The sequence below is a fragment of the Metarhizium acridum genome (genome assembly GCF_019434415.1).
Source record: "Metarhizium acridum strain ARSEF 324 chromosome Unknown scaffold_141, whole genome shotgun sequence".
NCBI classification, from domain to species: Eukaryota; Fungi; Ascomycota; class Sordariomycetes; order Hypocreales; family Clavicipitaceae; genus Metarhizium; species Metarhizium acridum.
The window spans coordinates 2,513,390-2,528,435 of NW_027094020.1; the positions used below are offsets into that span (position 1 = coordinate 2,513,390).

At 51.7% G+C, this 15,046-nt stretch overlaps 5 protein-coding genes across 6 annotated transcripts; 2 read left to right on the top strand and 3 right to left on the bottom strand.

The window, feature by feature from the left end:
• Positions 1–444: 444 nt before the first annotated feature.
• On the bottom strand, positions 445–4,002 carry J3458_009414 (uncharacterized protein). Its single transcript, XM_007808993.2, has 2 exons — positions 3,799–4,002; positions 445–3,745 (listed from the first exon to the last, which is right to left on the bottom strand). The coding sequence occupies exons 1-2, from the start codon at positions 3,915–3,917 to the stop codon at positions 2,680–2,682; spliced, it is 1,185 nt and encodes a 394-aa protein (XP_007807184.2). The 5' UTR covers positions 3,918–4,002; the 3' UTR covers positions 445–2,679.
• A 163-nt stretch (positions 4,003–4,165) lies between these two features.
• On the top strand, positions 4,166–5,810 carry J3458_009415 (uncharacterized protein). The gene has a single exon (XM_007808992.2). The coding sequence runs from the start codon at positions 4,284–4,286 to the stop codon at positions 5,130–5,132; it is 849 nt and encodes a 282-aa protein (XP_007807183.1). The 5' UTR covers positions 4,166–4,283; the 3' UTR covers positions 5,133–5,810.
• A 675-nt stretch (positions 5,811–6,485) lies between these two features.
• On the bottom strand, positions 6,486–8,479 carry J3458_022457 (uncharacterized protein). 2 transcript variants are annotated; one of them, XM_066123040.1, is made up of 2 exons: positions 7,931–8,479; positions 6,486–7,876 (listed from the first exon to the last, which is right to left on the bottom strand). In XM_066123040.1, exons 1-2 carry the CDS (start codon positions 8,225–8,227, stop codon positions 6,896–6,898), a joined length of 1,278 nt encoding a protein of 425 aa, XP_065975569.1. In that variant the 5' UTR covers positions 8,228–8,479; the 3' UTR covers positions 6,486–6,895. The 2 variants fall into 2 exon arrangements, with proteins under 2 accessions (XP_065975569.1, XP_007807182.1); XM_007808991.2 differs by having other exon boundaries at positions 6,486–8,479.
• Positions 8,480–9,011: 532 nt separating this feature from the next.
• Positions 9,012–9,536, top strand: J3458_009416 (uncharacterized protein; the record flags this gene model as incomplete). The annotated part of the gene is made up of 1 exon (XM_066119773.1): positions 9,012–9,536. One exon carries the CDS (start codon positions 9,012–9,014, stop codon positions 9,534–9,536), a length of 525 nt encoding a protein of 174 aa, XP_065975570.1.
• A 3,649-nt stretch (positions 9,537–13,185) lies between these two features.
• On the bottom strand, positions 13,186–14,424 carry FCR1 (Fluconazole resistance protein 1; the record flags this gene model as incomplete). Its single annotated transcript, XM_007808990.2, has 3 exons — positions 13,186–13,927; positions 14,006–14,103; positions 14,191–14,424. 3 exons carry the CDS (start codon positions 14,422–14,424, stop codon positions 13,186–13,188), a joined length of 1,074 nt encoding a protein of 357 aa, XP_007807181.2.
• Positions 14,425–15,046: the final 622 nt, after the last annotated feature.

Below are 15,046 nucleotides of genomic sequence, written 5' to 3' on the forward strand. Positions count from 1 at the left end.
ACTCCGTACTCCGTACATTTGATACATTTGCAGGACCTCCCCCGCGCGGCCCTTGGGCGGTTGGGCGGCCAAAGCGAGCGCCACAAGTTGAGACAGTCCAGATCAAACTGCTTCTGGTTCCAGACGACCAATCGACCAGACTGACGTTGACACGACGCCAAGTGCCAGCTCAGGTTCAAGTCGGCCACCATACCCACCGAGGTGCTATGGATGCTCCAAGCTCCAGCGAATCAGCCCGTTGCCCACATGGTCTGGCGCTCAGAAGGCCTCCGGATGTCACTTGGCCAACGGTCCCACCCAACCACCACTGCACTGCCGTGTTGAACCAGAGTTGGCATTTAACCTTTCAAGCTAGAAGCTATTCGAAGCTCGCACATGCGAGGCTTGTAAGTTGTCATTTGTCCAAAATAAGCTGCGCCATCCTGACTTCCATCCATCATCGCGCGAGAACAGATCAAATGGTATTTACTTTTCATTTTCAATTTTTCACTATATTTTCCACGTCATCACGTCTACCCTTTGCCCTGCTTCTGCTCTACCCAAAGTCGTCAAGTCGGCACTGACAAAAGCCAATCTCGTGTGTGAAATTGGAACCATGGAATGTTGGCATTTCAGACCCAATGCATCCGTCCCAAGTTTGTACCAACCAGCGCCTCGCTGGTCGACGCTTTGAACATTTTAACGCACGTACCGAGTACTGACTTTGCATCATCATAAAGTCAATTGATCCGTGTTTGAAACCATCAAGACATGTGCATCCAACCATCTCCCCTCCTCAACGACGTCACCAGACCACCTGAGGGGCCAACATTGGAAGACCCTGCATCGACTGAGTCCTGAGCACTCACATTCACATGGCCTGTTTTTGAACCATCGACCGGGCTCTAGTACACCTAAACGGCGACATTTCAAACTCCCTGCTGGTTTCCCTCAAAATCCGCATGTACATGCCAACCTTTGGACAATCTTGTCGCCAACTACTGCCACTCTAGACTATTCGAGCAATTGAGTGATGCAAGCTGCACACATCCATCACACAATGCATTCATAAAATCGACACGTCTCTTGTCCTCCACACACCTTCGGCCAACCTCCAACCATGGCATGCGTACAAAGACCGTGGCGCCATGCATCTGGTCCTCTGAGCCCTCTCATCCTCGTGATGCTCCTGTGAGGTTCGCCCCGCTTGGCAGTCTGGCCTTCTTCCTGTTTCCATGCCTTCTTTTGCTCTTTCTGTACTCGGGACAATACATTTTCTTGGAGACAATTTCCTAAATTGCCCACCTGCACCACCACGTTGCATAGATCCTGCGCTATCCGGTGCTATAGCTTAGCATCGTGCGTCGCTGGCCGAAGAACATGGCCTGTTTTGTTTGTGGCTGTAAGAATCCATTTCCAGCAGCCATCTCTCCTATGCACCATTTCCGTGTCTTTCAGTTTCCTTACAACTTTCACTCACGTTTGGAAAAATATATCTGCATGCTGAGGCCGAACACATGAAATTGAAGTCATCGAATCCTTGGACGTGGTGCCCTGTGAGAAGTAGCAAGTAACAACCATGTTGACAAGGCTTCCGTGGAGAAACGTGCCCGTCGTAAGCACAAGATATCTGCACATTCGTCAGCAGTCGGAAAACAGGCCTACACCAACTGTCCAGTCCCAACGACGCTCGCAGTAAATGATTTCCACCGAGCCAAAAACTTCATCGTGGCAATATCCAACCGAGAGTATCGACACTGGCTGCTACCATGTCAGCAAGGCAAGCAGCGTATTCGAGACTATTGTCCGCAGCGAAGCTCGTGTATGTTACGACGAATGGTGCAAGCGGGGTCTGGCCAAACCAGTAGATTGTCCATAAAAAAACCGTCTCTGGCATGAACTTTTAATTATGCTCGACATAATTTGGCCGCCGAGGTCCATGGAGTGCGTATAAACGTTGGCGAATTACAATCACTAGCCTCCCAAATCTCCTCGATTCGACAACGTGCCAGTCCTCGCAGATAGTTGCGCTTGTGATGGAGTGCCCTCGCGCCGAGACAGGAATTCTGGCGACCACCAACTTTTTGTACGTTCAAGGAAGAGAGTAATACGCGGGGTTCACTAATAGTTTAAGTTTTTTGGGTTTTCTTTTATTTTTAACCTAATTTAATTATTTTTTGTCTCTTTTCTTATATGAATAATAAAACAAGTATTATATTAGGTAACAAAATATATTAGCCGTACGCAAGCCTTGAATGCTTGCCTCTTTTGCACAATCTGCGAGGCAATCTACAGTTCCCGAAAATATACGCCGGCCTAATGCAGGATAGAGCCAGACAGCACCCTACGCGGTAGGGCGGTCATTTTTGCTCGTCGTGTTGCAGCAGGGACTTCTCCCGGGCCGCTTGGAATCTCTATTTCGTAGACATGGGTTGCTCGGATGCCGCACTTCACATTCCATACACGAATAAACGGATCGGCGCGGACATATGTTGCGTCGTTCACGGGAGAAAAACATGGAGCCATCACTCTTGTAACCACTACAGTTTGCGCAAATGCAGAAATGGTAACCCGCCATTACTAGCACGCCGTCTCATTACCCGTGCTCAAAACGCCTGCTGTCCAAGATTGCCAACTAATCGAACGCGACCCAACCAAAACGAAACATAGAACCGAGAAGACGCCGCCCAGAGATTTCTCCTAGTAGTCTTCTGAAAACAGAGTAGGGGGGTGCTTGTCGTCTTCGTCGACACCATCTAGCCCGAGGCCCTTGCCCTTGTCCCATTCCCGCCTTTCCCCGGCCTTTGACCAAACGACATGCTCTCCGGTCTTGCCAGCCGTCCCCTCGGCTCGCTGTATTTCTTCCTCTGTGAAGCCGGCGTCCTTCATCCGCTGCTGTTGGTGCAATCTGAGTTTCTGTCGGTCCCTAAACGACTCCAGTGCATCATCCCAGGCATCCTCCTCGTCCTCATCCATCTGCAGGTCCAACCTGGGGTCGTACGACTCTGAAAACCGACGGTCTAGTTCCGCCGCACCTCCTATTGTCCCCCGACCGCGGAATTTCGGAGGCGGCGCTGGTCCTATCAAGTCTTCTAAAGGGTCTGAATCTTCGTCTGGCGCCGGTGGTGGGCTAGGCTTCTTCTTGCTCCGCGAACGCGAAGAATCCCGTGACCTTGATCGATGATGCGAGCGTTGCCTGCGACTGCGTTTTCGATGGTCGGGTGAGCAGGATGATCGATGCCGCCTCGGTGACTTGGATCTGCCATCTCTTCGTGACCTGCCATGTCTGTGCCGACTTTCATTTTGGTCTGATGACGCATGGTGTTTGCTGCGTCGAGACCTCTTCCGGTCGTCGCTTCCAGATTCGGCATCGTCATCGGTATAGTCGCGCTCTGAGAGTCTTCCATAGCGTCGGTCATTATGTTCACGTCCGCGTAAGTCATCGCTTCTGTTCCCGGTTTTCCTTTCGCGGCGATCCTTGCCGTCATCTTTGTCACGTCGAGTTGATCTGCCCGAATCGTCGTCGTTTCCCCGCCGCCTGGTCCTGCCGCCGAGAATAGCATGGATGTCGCCCATCTGACGTCTCCGTATGTCCTTGGCGTTGGGGTTCGTCTTCCTCCTCTTTATTTCCTCGGCGTGTTCGAGGTCTTTTAATCTCGCTTTCGACTCGGCGGCTTCCTTTGCGAGTAGGGCCTTGTTGTGGGTGTCTGTGTCTTTGATGATGTGGCGCAGGAATCGCGTATTTGGTTTGGGCATGGCAGAAGGCCTAGTACATGTCAGGATCAGAAGCTACCGGCGAGGATTCGGACTCCGATTTACTTTTTGTTGTCGCGAAAAGCTTCCATACCCATCGCCGAGTACTTCAGCGAGCAGTCCTTGGCATCCTGTGCCAGGAGACCGGCCACGTAATCATCCGTGAGAAGTTCATGGTTGGACATTTGTACAATCGACCAGAATTGGACCAAGAATAATAGCCCAAACCCCGCCCGAAAGTGCGAAGCAGTGTCGGCGCATGGGACAAATGAAAGTGGAGGAGGAGGAGTCGGTCGCGGAGCCATTGACTCTGTGGGCGGTGATGTCGAGTCCGATAGCCAGCAAGGCTACACGCACTAACCGGTTTGGGCGCCAAAGTAAACACATCTCCACTTCAAACACCATTCTCACCCCAGACACGTCAAGCAAACGTCCATAACGTCCAACCCCCAGAGCACCGAGGAGACTCAGACGAGGAGGAATCATGAAGTTCTTGCCTGTGAAATAATAGAGAAGCAGTACAATCCCCGAAACAGGGCCAATCTTTCGCCATGGCGGCTACCGACGCGACACAAGCCCTCGAGGCTCTGAAGCGCCTGCAGGCAAAACAAGAGATATCCATCATCAGACTCAGCGAAACCATCACTGATCCTGCAGAGCAAAGTTCACGGCCACGGGCATCGGATGCATCAAATTCACTCCTCGATGGCCCTACCCCAGCCGGCCTCGAAGCGGACCTAGCCCACTACACCGAGCTGTTCGCAAAGCTGCGATTCTCCTACGTCGAGCAAGTCACCAAGGAAAAGTTTATCCGCGCAATCGTCGGCGACCCGCCGTTAATCGTCACAATGCAGGAGAATCTAGATTTAGAAAAGGAAAACGCAGAAGCCAAGGCCAAACTCAAGGCGCTCAAGCAGGAGGTGGCGGCCATGGTGACGGAGCTCGAGAGTAGAGGGCGAGAACTCAGTCGCCGGTACGAGGCCGTCCAGCTCGACACGGCGAAATTGCAGGATCTGCCTGCCAAAACACAGGAGCTGGAAGCGCGGGTCAAGCAGCTAAGAGCAACGCAGGAATTGTCAGGTGCCAACCCCAACATGAACCTGCCTCTGGCCAGGACACTTGGCTTGGTAGAGCGGCGCAGAGCCGAGCAGCAGCAACTGGCGCGGGAGCTCGAGGCTCTGCAGGCCAAGGTGCCCAGGAAGCAAAAGGAAGCAGAGCGCCTGCAAGCCGAGCTCGGACCATTGGAAGCCAAGCTTCAAAGCAGCTCAGCTGCAGCACGCGAGGCGCAGAGGAGAAAGGACGCGGCTCTAGGCGGCGTGGCAGACGACTTGGAGCAACGAGCGCGGTGGTGGAGGGCGAGCGAGGACGTGCTCAGGCGGGTTTTGGATCTCAAGACGTAGCCATTGCATGTTCCAGTAAAACGACAAGAGGGCTGGTGTTGGACGATTACGTGTAGCAACGAGTTTGTATTTGTTTCGGAGCATGTGGGATAAGCGGACATGGAAACGAGGGCGTTGGATGGCAGATTTGGGTCGGTCGGGCATAGGGCGCATAAATGGTCTGGTAGGACGAGAATATATGAACCACGTATTTCACGCCCGGTGTTGGATGCAAACTACTTCGCAGGCAGCCCGTCGTCCCGGGCCTCATTGCCAACTCGTACTGGGGTTCAAGTCCACCTCTTGTCGCGCCCATCAAGACAGCCAAGAAGCAGACCAGCAAAAGAATGACAAGGGGCTTCTGAACCACCGGGCGAGTAGTGCAACATGGAGTAACTACTCAACCTCAACAAGCCCACCATCTGATTCCTCGGCCCTGACTATCCATCACGGTACGGAGCACTCCTCACCTGTTCGCCGAATATGCCCAGACTAGGGGCAGAAATTGGTTCCTGCTGGCCCCCTAAACCATAACCCTTACCCTATTTCGAATTACCTTGGAATCAATTCCACATTAATTCTCAAAAGCATACATAGAGATGGGGAAAGATATCTGTAATTTGCAAGACACCGCAGATATCGGTCCCCTTCAAGCAGATATCAGTTCCCTCCGAGGAAAGGCTGGCCCCCTCAGTAACCCTAGCCCTGACAAGTATTACCTTGGAATCTACTTGGGATTAATTGTGAATTTATTCTCTAAAAGTATATTAAAAGAGAGCTAATAAATCCGTACCATATTTTCTTCAGAGTAGCATTTTACAGAGTAGAGTGGAGCAGAGATATTAATCTCCCCTTTATAATTTATGTAAAGAGTCATATTCTAAAAACTGATAGTTTATAAAAGGCACCCGGTGCGCAAGGAGACGACATAAATCTGTCAACAAATTCATTGGCAGTCTCAATTGGCGTCTCGATCGGGACCTGGTGCATGAGATTCCATGACAAAGCGTCAGCTGCAATTAATTCGCTGAGCTGCTAGTTTTGGAGAAAACCAGCCTTTCAAGTCTCGAACAGCGCGTGTTATTTGAAGCTTGTTGCATAGGTTACACATTTGGCCGACTCTAGCTGCAACAAAACAGCTCGGCCTCGCTCCATGACACTATCGAGCCATATGCAATGCGCCTCGCTTCGTTGTCAAAGTATTCATCTCCATCTGCTCGCCGTACTCGCCAAGGTCTCAACATGTTTCCTCACTGATTGTAGGTCGAGTCCGTGTACCTTTTTTTTTTGAGAGGCGACGATTTGTTTGTGTATTTGCTTCTACCTCTTCTTGCCCGGGGACTTCTCTTGTTACATCATCTACTCTGATACGCGCTCGACTCTTAGATGGGCGACGTCCCCAGGAGTTGTTCGGCGAGCCAAGTTGTCTGGCACGCTTTAATAATAGTATTAAAGTACTTTTTATTTAAGAGTAATATATTATCTCTTTTTAAGTAAACTAGTTTAATTATTTTATTTAAAAGTACTTTAATAATATACGTATAAAAGGTAAAGCTAGTTTGGCTTGGATCGGATCGTCGCTTCATGGCTGAAGCTAGAAGCGACGCTTGATGCAACACTACTCGAGGTTGGATCTTCGTGTCCAGTTATGGTCGACACTTGACTAGGTTCCTTTGCATCATTGCCTGCATGCAAATTAATGTGCAAGTCATTCAACCGTGAATCATATTCTGAATTCTCGGCTATTCCTTCCTGAAGCACATCATGCGCATCCTGCCATGATGTTAATCTTTGAGCTTCATCGTAGATATCGTCGCCATCTTCAACAGCTTCATATTTGCAGCCTGAATAAAGTGATCACGATACGATTTAGCTACTTGTCTCGCATTCCGAAATACTGTTGCGCCTTGGACAAAAGTGGCACGATTGTCCGTCATATCAAAGCCACGTATTTTGGTCATGTGGTATTCAGGAGACCCGCCGGCTGTGACGGCTGACATGAGATGATGTGCGTAGATTTTCAGGGTCCCGTCGTGATACGTGGAACTAAAACAATATGCGTTCCCATCGTATATAGGCGCCGACTCCTTATAATTTTGCAAAGCGTGCATGGTGCGGGTTCCATTCGCTCCCACGAAGCGTGCTTGTAGTTCTGCAACATTCGCGCCTCCCTTTCGGGCCTTTGCTTCCAGGAAGAAATTAGCGGCAACTGGGGCTCCAGCGTGCTTTGTGGGTATAATTTCGTGATGCAGCGCCTCGCTCAGTGCTTTATTAAGAGATCCTGGATGAGCCCCGTCAAAGAAGTCAGGGACGGGCTTAACAGTCGCCTCAGCTGTCAGCGAGGAAAGGTTTGTGAATGGAAGATGACCCTCGTTTGGGATATTTGCACTGCCTGCGATAATCGGTACGACGTTACGCATGATTGTGCCTTCGGAATTTGTTTTATTTTTCCGTTTAAAGTCACGGAACGCCGCCTCTGAAAAATGCGAGGGCGAGAGAGAAGCTCTAGCAGCTAGCAGGTCTTGCCGAATAGTGTCCATATTACAAGGCTCTGGGGTTGAGTGACTGCGGTCATCTGGAAACTCATATCCATCAGGGTATATATTGTGATCGATAAGATGCTGCTCGAAATCGTCGTCATACGCGGATGATCTTCTAGTCTTGGCAGATGAGTTTGTCGCTTTCGTGGATTGCGAGCGTTGGCTTCGTGACACGGAGGAGGACACAGGAGACATATTGTGTGTGGCGGCAGGCGATTTCGGATACTATCATGGGTCACTTAGTCAATCTAGCTGTAAGATTTGGTCCAACAGCCATACCGCTCGAAGATGGGTAAGATCTGGCCCGCCGCGTCTTGAAAACCGGGCAAGATCTTGAGATGGTACACCAAACGATTTTCTGCACCGTGTAGTAATAGTGCGCGTTTGCAGGTTGTTCCGTCGATCGAGTTCGCGCAAGGCACGCGGTGTGAGCCAGACCTTGGTTAAATTGTCCCAAAACTTGGACGAAAAGTTGGCTATGCAACCCGCGTCTATCAACTTTGGCTTCTTTGCGGGTTCGGCGTCTTGCGAGATATCACCGGTAATGCATCTTTTCTTGTTTCTCTCACCCGCCATGGGCAATACGGACCGGCGAGAAGAATGGACTGCTAAAGGTGGTCGCTGGGGTCGCGGGCAACGGCCGCCTTAATAGGCGCCAGAGGGGTCATCCGAACAGCACGATTCGATGAGTGCGTGTCGTTTCCAATGCGGGGGCAAGTGGTTTCACAGATGGACAACATCTACCAACCATTTGCCGCCCGCCTGGGAACTAGCGACCATGCATACGAATTTTGATGCGTAAAAGCGTGAATGGAGGTTGGTTTGCTGAAGTGCTTGCCGTTGAAGTTGACAGATGAAACCCTGCTAACCTATAATAGGCAGCCCTCCACCTTAAGCGCGGGCCGCTGTCGAGGGGCCCCACCAATTACCTCTAATTATAGTAGCGAGTTAAATATTACTTTTAGCAACTTGAACTCTTGAAAACCAATTCTGTTACCTACGTACATGTTATTTCTTACGCAAGATGCTTGTACAGTTATTCGTACGTGTGGTGGAGCCCTTTCGCCTCAGCTGTCTGAATCTACGGCTGGAAAAGGGAAGATGTGGAGTGAGTATACCGATTCTTGGCGAAGGACTCGAGAATCAAGCAGTCCCTGGACGGGAATAATGTTGAATAAAATACGCGCGACACGTAATTTTTTCTTTCATAGTATCAGCGGTATATACAATGCACCAATATTTGCACTAATGAGCGTGCCCATCTAAGAATGCAACATCAGGTTCCAATATGTGCGCTTAACGACAGAGCCTCACAGCCGCGTGTGCTTCATCACCAGCGAAAGGCGCAATCCCCTTCCGCATGGCTGAATCCCCAACTGAAGCAGCCAAAGCCTCCGTTTCTTCACGACCAAGTGTTCAGGTGCGGGACCAGCTGTCCAATGTATTCCCCAGGCCAAGAAAACAAATGGCTATTTTCGCATTGGCCAAATTTGGCCCCGGGGGAAACGAGCGAGGTGATAGCGAAAGCCGAAAAAGCCAACGGCGGCTGGGCGGCAGACGTTATTTTGGCGCGAGGCGACGAATAACGAGGCACGGCTGTTTTGCACGCGGCGGGCTTGTTCCGCTGCCAGACCATCGGCATCGCCACGACAAGGCCAATACCGTCATGCCTGGTTCGACGGAATTCGCAACACCGCCGTCGCGTTGGCTGCACGGGAATATGCCCCAATCACACTGTCTTGTTATGCGAACAGCAGCTGCTCTTGTGTTGGGTTTAAAAAAAAAATCGTTTATTTTTTCCTGCCCGGCCCTAGTACTGCACACGCCCCCTCCACCCTCGTATATTCCCCCATTTCGAGGCCATGCAAATCCACGTGTGAGATGACAGGCCGTCATGTTATGCTTGGCGGGGTGGAAACGTCAGCATGAAAAGCGACGAGGTCAGTTGATGTCTAATTTTTTTTTTATTTACTTATTTATCTTTTTGGCCTCCTCGGCTGCTAGTTAAGGACGGCTTAATTTGTGTTGGGATCCCGGCGACGTCTTCACTCGCACTCATTATGAGAATCGTCACGGCATCCACGACGTACAAGAATATACAAAGAGGGAAATATCACAGAGCGGGTAGTTGTGCATCGTCACGCTACCATGTCATGATAGGGTTATGCCTGTGCTGACTGACGGGCGAGATCGGCAGTCCGTTCGGCTCCATGTCCGCAAATACTGACACCGCCGACGACGGACGACGGACTATGGACGGACGTCCGTTAACTCCATGGCCAAGGGGTCAACGGTGCAGGTGTCGTCTAGCGGCGTGGAGCAGATGAATTAAAAAAAACCGGCGAGTGGTATGGTTTCATGCACCGCTTCCTGAAACCCCGTTCCGAGTACACAGGCCGTATCTGCTGTAATGTATTTTCCAAATCCCCGGAAATTGGAGATTGGCCACATGTCGGTGAGACACGGTGGTTTGAGCGTCGTCCGTTTTTTTTTTTTTTTTTCAATTTCTTTTTGCGCCCCTGTCTCTCCGTGATTGCCCCATAAAATCAGGACGTCTACGGAGTACTATTCGACGCCTTACCCTCCCGCCGGTGCTGCAAGAGGCCGCTGAGTCAGCCGACTTTCTGCAGCAACTGTCGTCATCTCAGGCGGGAACAGTCAAGTTACACACGCGGCGGCCAAAGCACACACGTGTCTGGGGTAAACATGTCAGAATTTGCCGGCGGCCCCTCCTGCATCAAACATTTTGATTCTCAGAAATTGCCTGCGAATATGCCGACACCACGACCTTGCAACCCCCCAACGTGGGCATGAATAAGCCGAGATCACGGCGCAGTCCTCTGTAGGACTAGACGCAGCGCCCGGGTTCACAGTCCGCATAATTCGCGACATGACGCACTTTGCATTTTTCGCATTCCGCCTCGACGCCAAGCCAACCGTGATTGCTCGGCGAACGCCTGCTCCCGCGTAACCACCGCATCTAACACCACCTGGCCCCCCCCCCCTTCCAGCCTGAATGTATCTTTGACTTTTTCTTTCGAAATGCGAAGCACCGAAAAAGAAAAAATAAATCTCACCCGTGCTAGAGTCAAAAATCGTCAAATTCAAGCATAATCCGCATTGCGCAAAACCCACTCAACGTCAATAATACGACAGAGACCCGCGCGCGCGCTCGAGTTTGTCAGCGGCCCCAATACCATTACCCGATTTGGCAATACTACTCCGTCCCCAACAGGGGTATATACGCAGGCTCCACCTCTCTGCTAACCGCACACCTCCCCTTTCCCTGTCACCTTCACGGCGCATGTCCACCTCTCGGATACCCGCCGCCCGTGAGCCAATCCGCCCCGGAGGTTCGCAAGAGCCCGAACACCGGGTGGGAACGACGCCGAACGCCGCTTGTTTTGTCCTTGCGTTGCTGGCAGCTTGGCGGCGCCCTGTCGACCGGCGACTGGCTATTCCATATTCCAGAGCCGTCTGGGATTTCTTTTGCATTTTCAAAGCTCTCGCGCCAATCAAGAGACTTGCAGTGTCGGGTTTCATCGGCGCCAAAACGTACAACAGGGACGTTTGGTGTTTCTTCTTACATGTCCACAACGACCCCCCGATAGTCGCACTCCCGCACGGTATCCCCCCAGGACGCCTGGTGTTTGCCCTCTGAGTAGGTGCACCGGACAAACTGCTTTTGCTACGTACCGGCCCAAGAATGCCTCCTCCAATGGTTCGCAGCGTTATCATCTTCAATGATGGTCCCGCCAGATCGGCGCTACGCCGCATGCCGCCACACGCTGGTCGCCCGCGCCGGCGCAAAGCTTACACCCGACACATATGCGATTCTGGACCCAAACGGCGAGCTGCCGCCACCAAAACAAGATCAAAAAGACAGCTCCAACTCTGGCACCTGCCTTGGAGGGCCCCTTTTGACAGGTCACCAGCGAAACCACCGGATAGTAATCAGATTTTCCAGAAGTGCCCCCCCCCCTCCGCACCGCACTCCCTCGGGGCCAATACGGCGCCCAAACCCCCCGAGCAACATCGGGACAGCAGGCCGTGGCTGCCATGGCTCGAAACTCTGAATCTCGCAGCACGCGAGGTGGAATACTACCAACGAGGGGGGTTATATAATCCCCCTCTGATCTTTTGCTCCAGCAAGACGCCATGTAACCAGCACAGTAGTGAGACCCAAAGGAAGGGCGGGGGAGCGTCTCCAAAATCACACCATGCCCGTGCAGCAAGGGGGCTCGCGGCGACAGCTAGTCCGCCTAGACGATGGGCGGTTTCCTCGCCCAATATTGAACCTTGATGGCACCGCTGGACCAGCGCGCCGATTTGGAATTTCCATCGAGGCCGCAAGGACAACAGCTCATGTGGCTGAGGCCGGGCAAACCAGCGCCCAGCGCGCGCCGCCACATGATGGCCTGCCAAACCCCCGTGGTGCAGGATGAGACCATCTGGAGCCCGCCGCCTGCGAGAGCTCAGAAGGTTAAAATAGCTGCGGCAGCCAATATGCTTTGGTGGCACCGCCTCTCAAAGATGCGCCATGTTGTGGGGGGGGAGGAGGCTAAGGGGGATGGAAATGGTTCCTTGGGCATGCAGATATTCCACCCGGATCTGCAAAGCGAGGCATATGGAGTAGACGAGAGTCTGTGGAGAAGTGCCATGTAATTCAGCTAGCACGTAGTTTTTCTTCACGTAAAAGGTTCGTGGGAGTCAATGACGATGACATGGACATTGCGATTAGTGATGGCACGGGCTGCCAGAAAAAACCAAAGCAAGCTTGGGGAGGAGCAAAAATAAAACCCCAAGGCCACAAGTTTGAATTCTGGGAATGGCAAGGTGGCATCGTGATGAGTTTATTTGGGAAGCATTGGAGTCGTTCGCCTACTAGGGCCAGGACGCCGTCTCGAAATCGATCCTTGGATAGGCTATTCGGGGGCCCGATCGATCGGGTTCCTTAATGGCCCTGCATGGCAATCATATGCCGTGAATAGAGGACAAGTCACCAACGGAGAACAATGACTCATCAATACACGCAAGAATTTGTGAAATTACTTGTCCCGGCGCGCGTCTATCGAAGCTGCTCAATGTTGCATGGGGAGCCAATCTCACTCATCACAGCAACTCTGTCATCGTGGCTCCTGCAAAGGAATAAAACAATGACGGGGCTAATTTGTAGCCTCCCGACTCGACTTCTATAGCCTCCCTCTACTCCCATCGGATTTTACCAACGCCAAAAAAGCAACAAAGAATAAAAAAAAAATGCAATGCTGAAAATGGGGAAATCCCAAAAAGAAACTTCGCACAGGAACCACTAGATAATGATAAACGCCGATTTTCCCCATTGCATCAAACTCCCTCTCCTGCCGCAGCTCAAAAAAGTTATGCCTGTCGTGCTCTCGTCTCTTGTACACGGGTTGTTGTTGCAAGCCCCTCCCCCCTGGAACCAGCCCATTGGAATAAATAGCTATTACCCGTCCAGCTCACACATACATACACAAGTGAGGAGGTTTGTAATCCTTAACTATTCGGCACACTCAGAGTCTCATCGACTCGCTGTCAAACCCGCCGTAAATCATGGGGTCGCCTATGCCCATCATAACGTCAGGGTTGGGACATGACAGGATATCGGGTTTGATGGTGCCGAATTCAGGATCTACCATGGTCTGGTTCATCATATTCATGCTCTGCAGGGCATCTGCCTGTTGCAAAAAGTGCATTGCCAGTCCACTGTTTTGAGACTTGGGCATGGACCATGTGGAGAAGTTGGGCATGGACTGATTTTGCGAGGCGAACATGACGCTAGGGTCCATCTCTGGCACCGTAGGACTAAAGTCGAAGTCGTTGCTGCCGGCGAAGCTCTGGGGTGATAGCGTCATGGCGTTGCCGCTGCCAAACGCCGCCTTGCGATAGTCCTCAAAGTCGGAATGGTCGAGCTCCGATGACGAGGCACGGTCGTTTCGTTGGTAGCTGGACGAGTCGGTGTCCTTAATGTCCTTTTGGCTGTCGCCGTCCTTGTTCTGCTGTTCTTCGAGCTGGCGCGCGAGTTCTACCATGCCGGCTTCGTCTTCGGGAAACACTGAGTGCACGGGGAGGTCGATGTCGCTGTTGGGCCGGATGCAGCCGAGCTTCTGCGCAATATCATGGATGACGGGGAGGCCGCGGTCGTTGAGATCGGGTTCACCAAGGTCCCATGTTTGTGAGTTGCGGACCATGTTGTACAGCTTGTGAACCGTGGCAATAAGGGCGAATTGAGTGTTTTCAAGAACCTCGGCGTACCTGGTCATTTCAACTTTTGTCAACTAGGAAATCTTTGATTTGGATACATGAATCGTCATCATGATGCACATTACATACCCTCGAGGCAGCTGCTTATACTCAACCTTCTTACGGACTCCAGCAGTGCAAACAAGGCCGTCATCCTTACATCTCTTACAAGGGAATTCACCATCGCACTGTCATTACCTCGTGTCAGCCTGAAAAAAAAAATCATCTTGTTTTGATCTCAGAAAAAGAAAAGGTGAAAACATGATTCACAGTACCTTTGTCTTCTTCATTCTACATCTCTCACAAGCCTTCCATACTCGCTTATGTCGGCCATCCATGCCGGCAGCGTGAGTTACGTGGTCATGATGGTGAACAGCAGCAGCACTGGCACTAGCTCGCTTGGAAACACGACTCGTAGACTTGACAGACTTTGAAGTAGACGTGCTCTTTCTAGAAGCTCCCGACTTATTCTCCTCCGCCGGGGGCGAAGGCAAGCTATGTGATCCCATGATGTAGCGTCGTGTGTCTGTGTGTGATGGGGGAATCAGGTTGAGGGCGCGGGATTGGTATAAAGCAAACAATAAGAAACGGCGAAGCAATTGTAATATGACAAAGTATCCTTGCCAAACCGTTTGTAATTCGGGCAAAACTGGAGGAGCAGACGAAGGAGGGTGTTGGTGCCACCAGGCAGGTTATATAAACAGCCACAGCAACATGTATTGGGAAAATGACTCGACGGCCAGAGGAGAGGGGCGCGAGCTGATTAAGGACTGGGTAGGGCAGAGGCCAGAGTATATAGTACGCCAACTGTCATGTCCCCAGGGCAAAGACTCAGTCTCACATAATCGTCAGGGATGGCTTTGCAAGTGATGAATCGACTTGCTCGAGGGGGACGCCGGTTGCGTTTCGCGCCTTTCTGGGCTTGGGCGGGCCAGCCAAAGTGACTGCGAGGGCCAAGTACGGTGTACGTATTCCGTACCCGTGGAGGTATCCGCGACGGGGGGGGTGTGCTTAGCCACCAACACCTTGTCGGCGGCGTGTTTATGTCCGAAATGGCGAGAGACGGACCAGACACGAGGGTCCCAGTGCATACCTGTGCAATCTCGTACCGGCCAAGTAGCTTAGCACTCA

Coding starts and splice junctions, on each gene's coding strand:
- J3458_009414 (XM_007808993.2), bottom strand. CDS start 3,917: ATGTCCAACCATGAACTTCTCACGGATGATTACGTGGCCGGTCTCCTG. Junction 3,746..3,798: donor GCTTTTCGCGACAACAAAAA/GTAAATCGGAGT, acceptor GACATGTACTAG/GCCTTCTGCCATGCCCAAAC.
- J3458_009415 (XM_007808992.2), top strand. CDS start 4,284: ATGGCGGCTACCGACGCGACACAAGCCCTCGAGGCTCTGAAGCGCCTG.
- J3458_022457 (XM_066123040.1), bottom strand. CDS start 8,227: ATGGCGGGTGAGAGAAACAAGAAAAGATGCATTACCGGTGATATCTCG. Junction 7,877..7,930: donor ATCTTACCCATCTTCGAGCG/GTATGGCTGTTG, acceptor GACCCATGATAG/TATCCGAAATCGCCTGCCGC.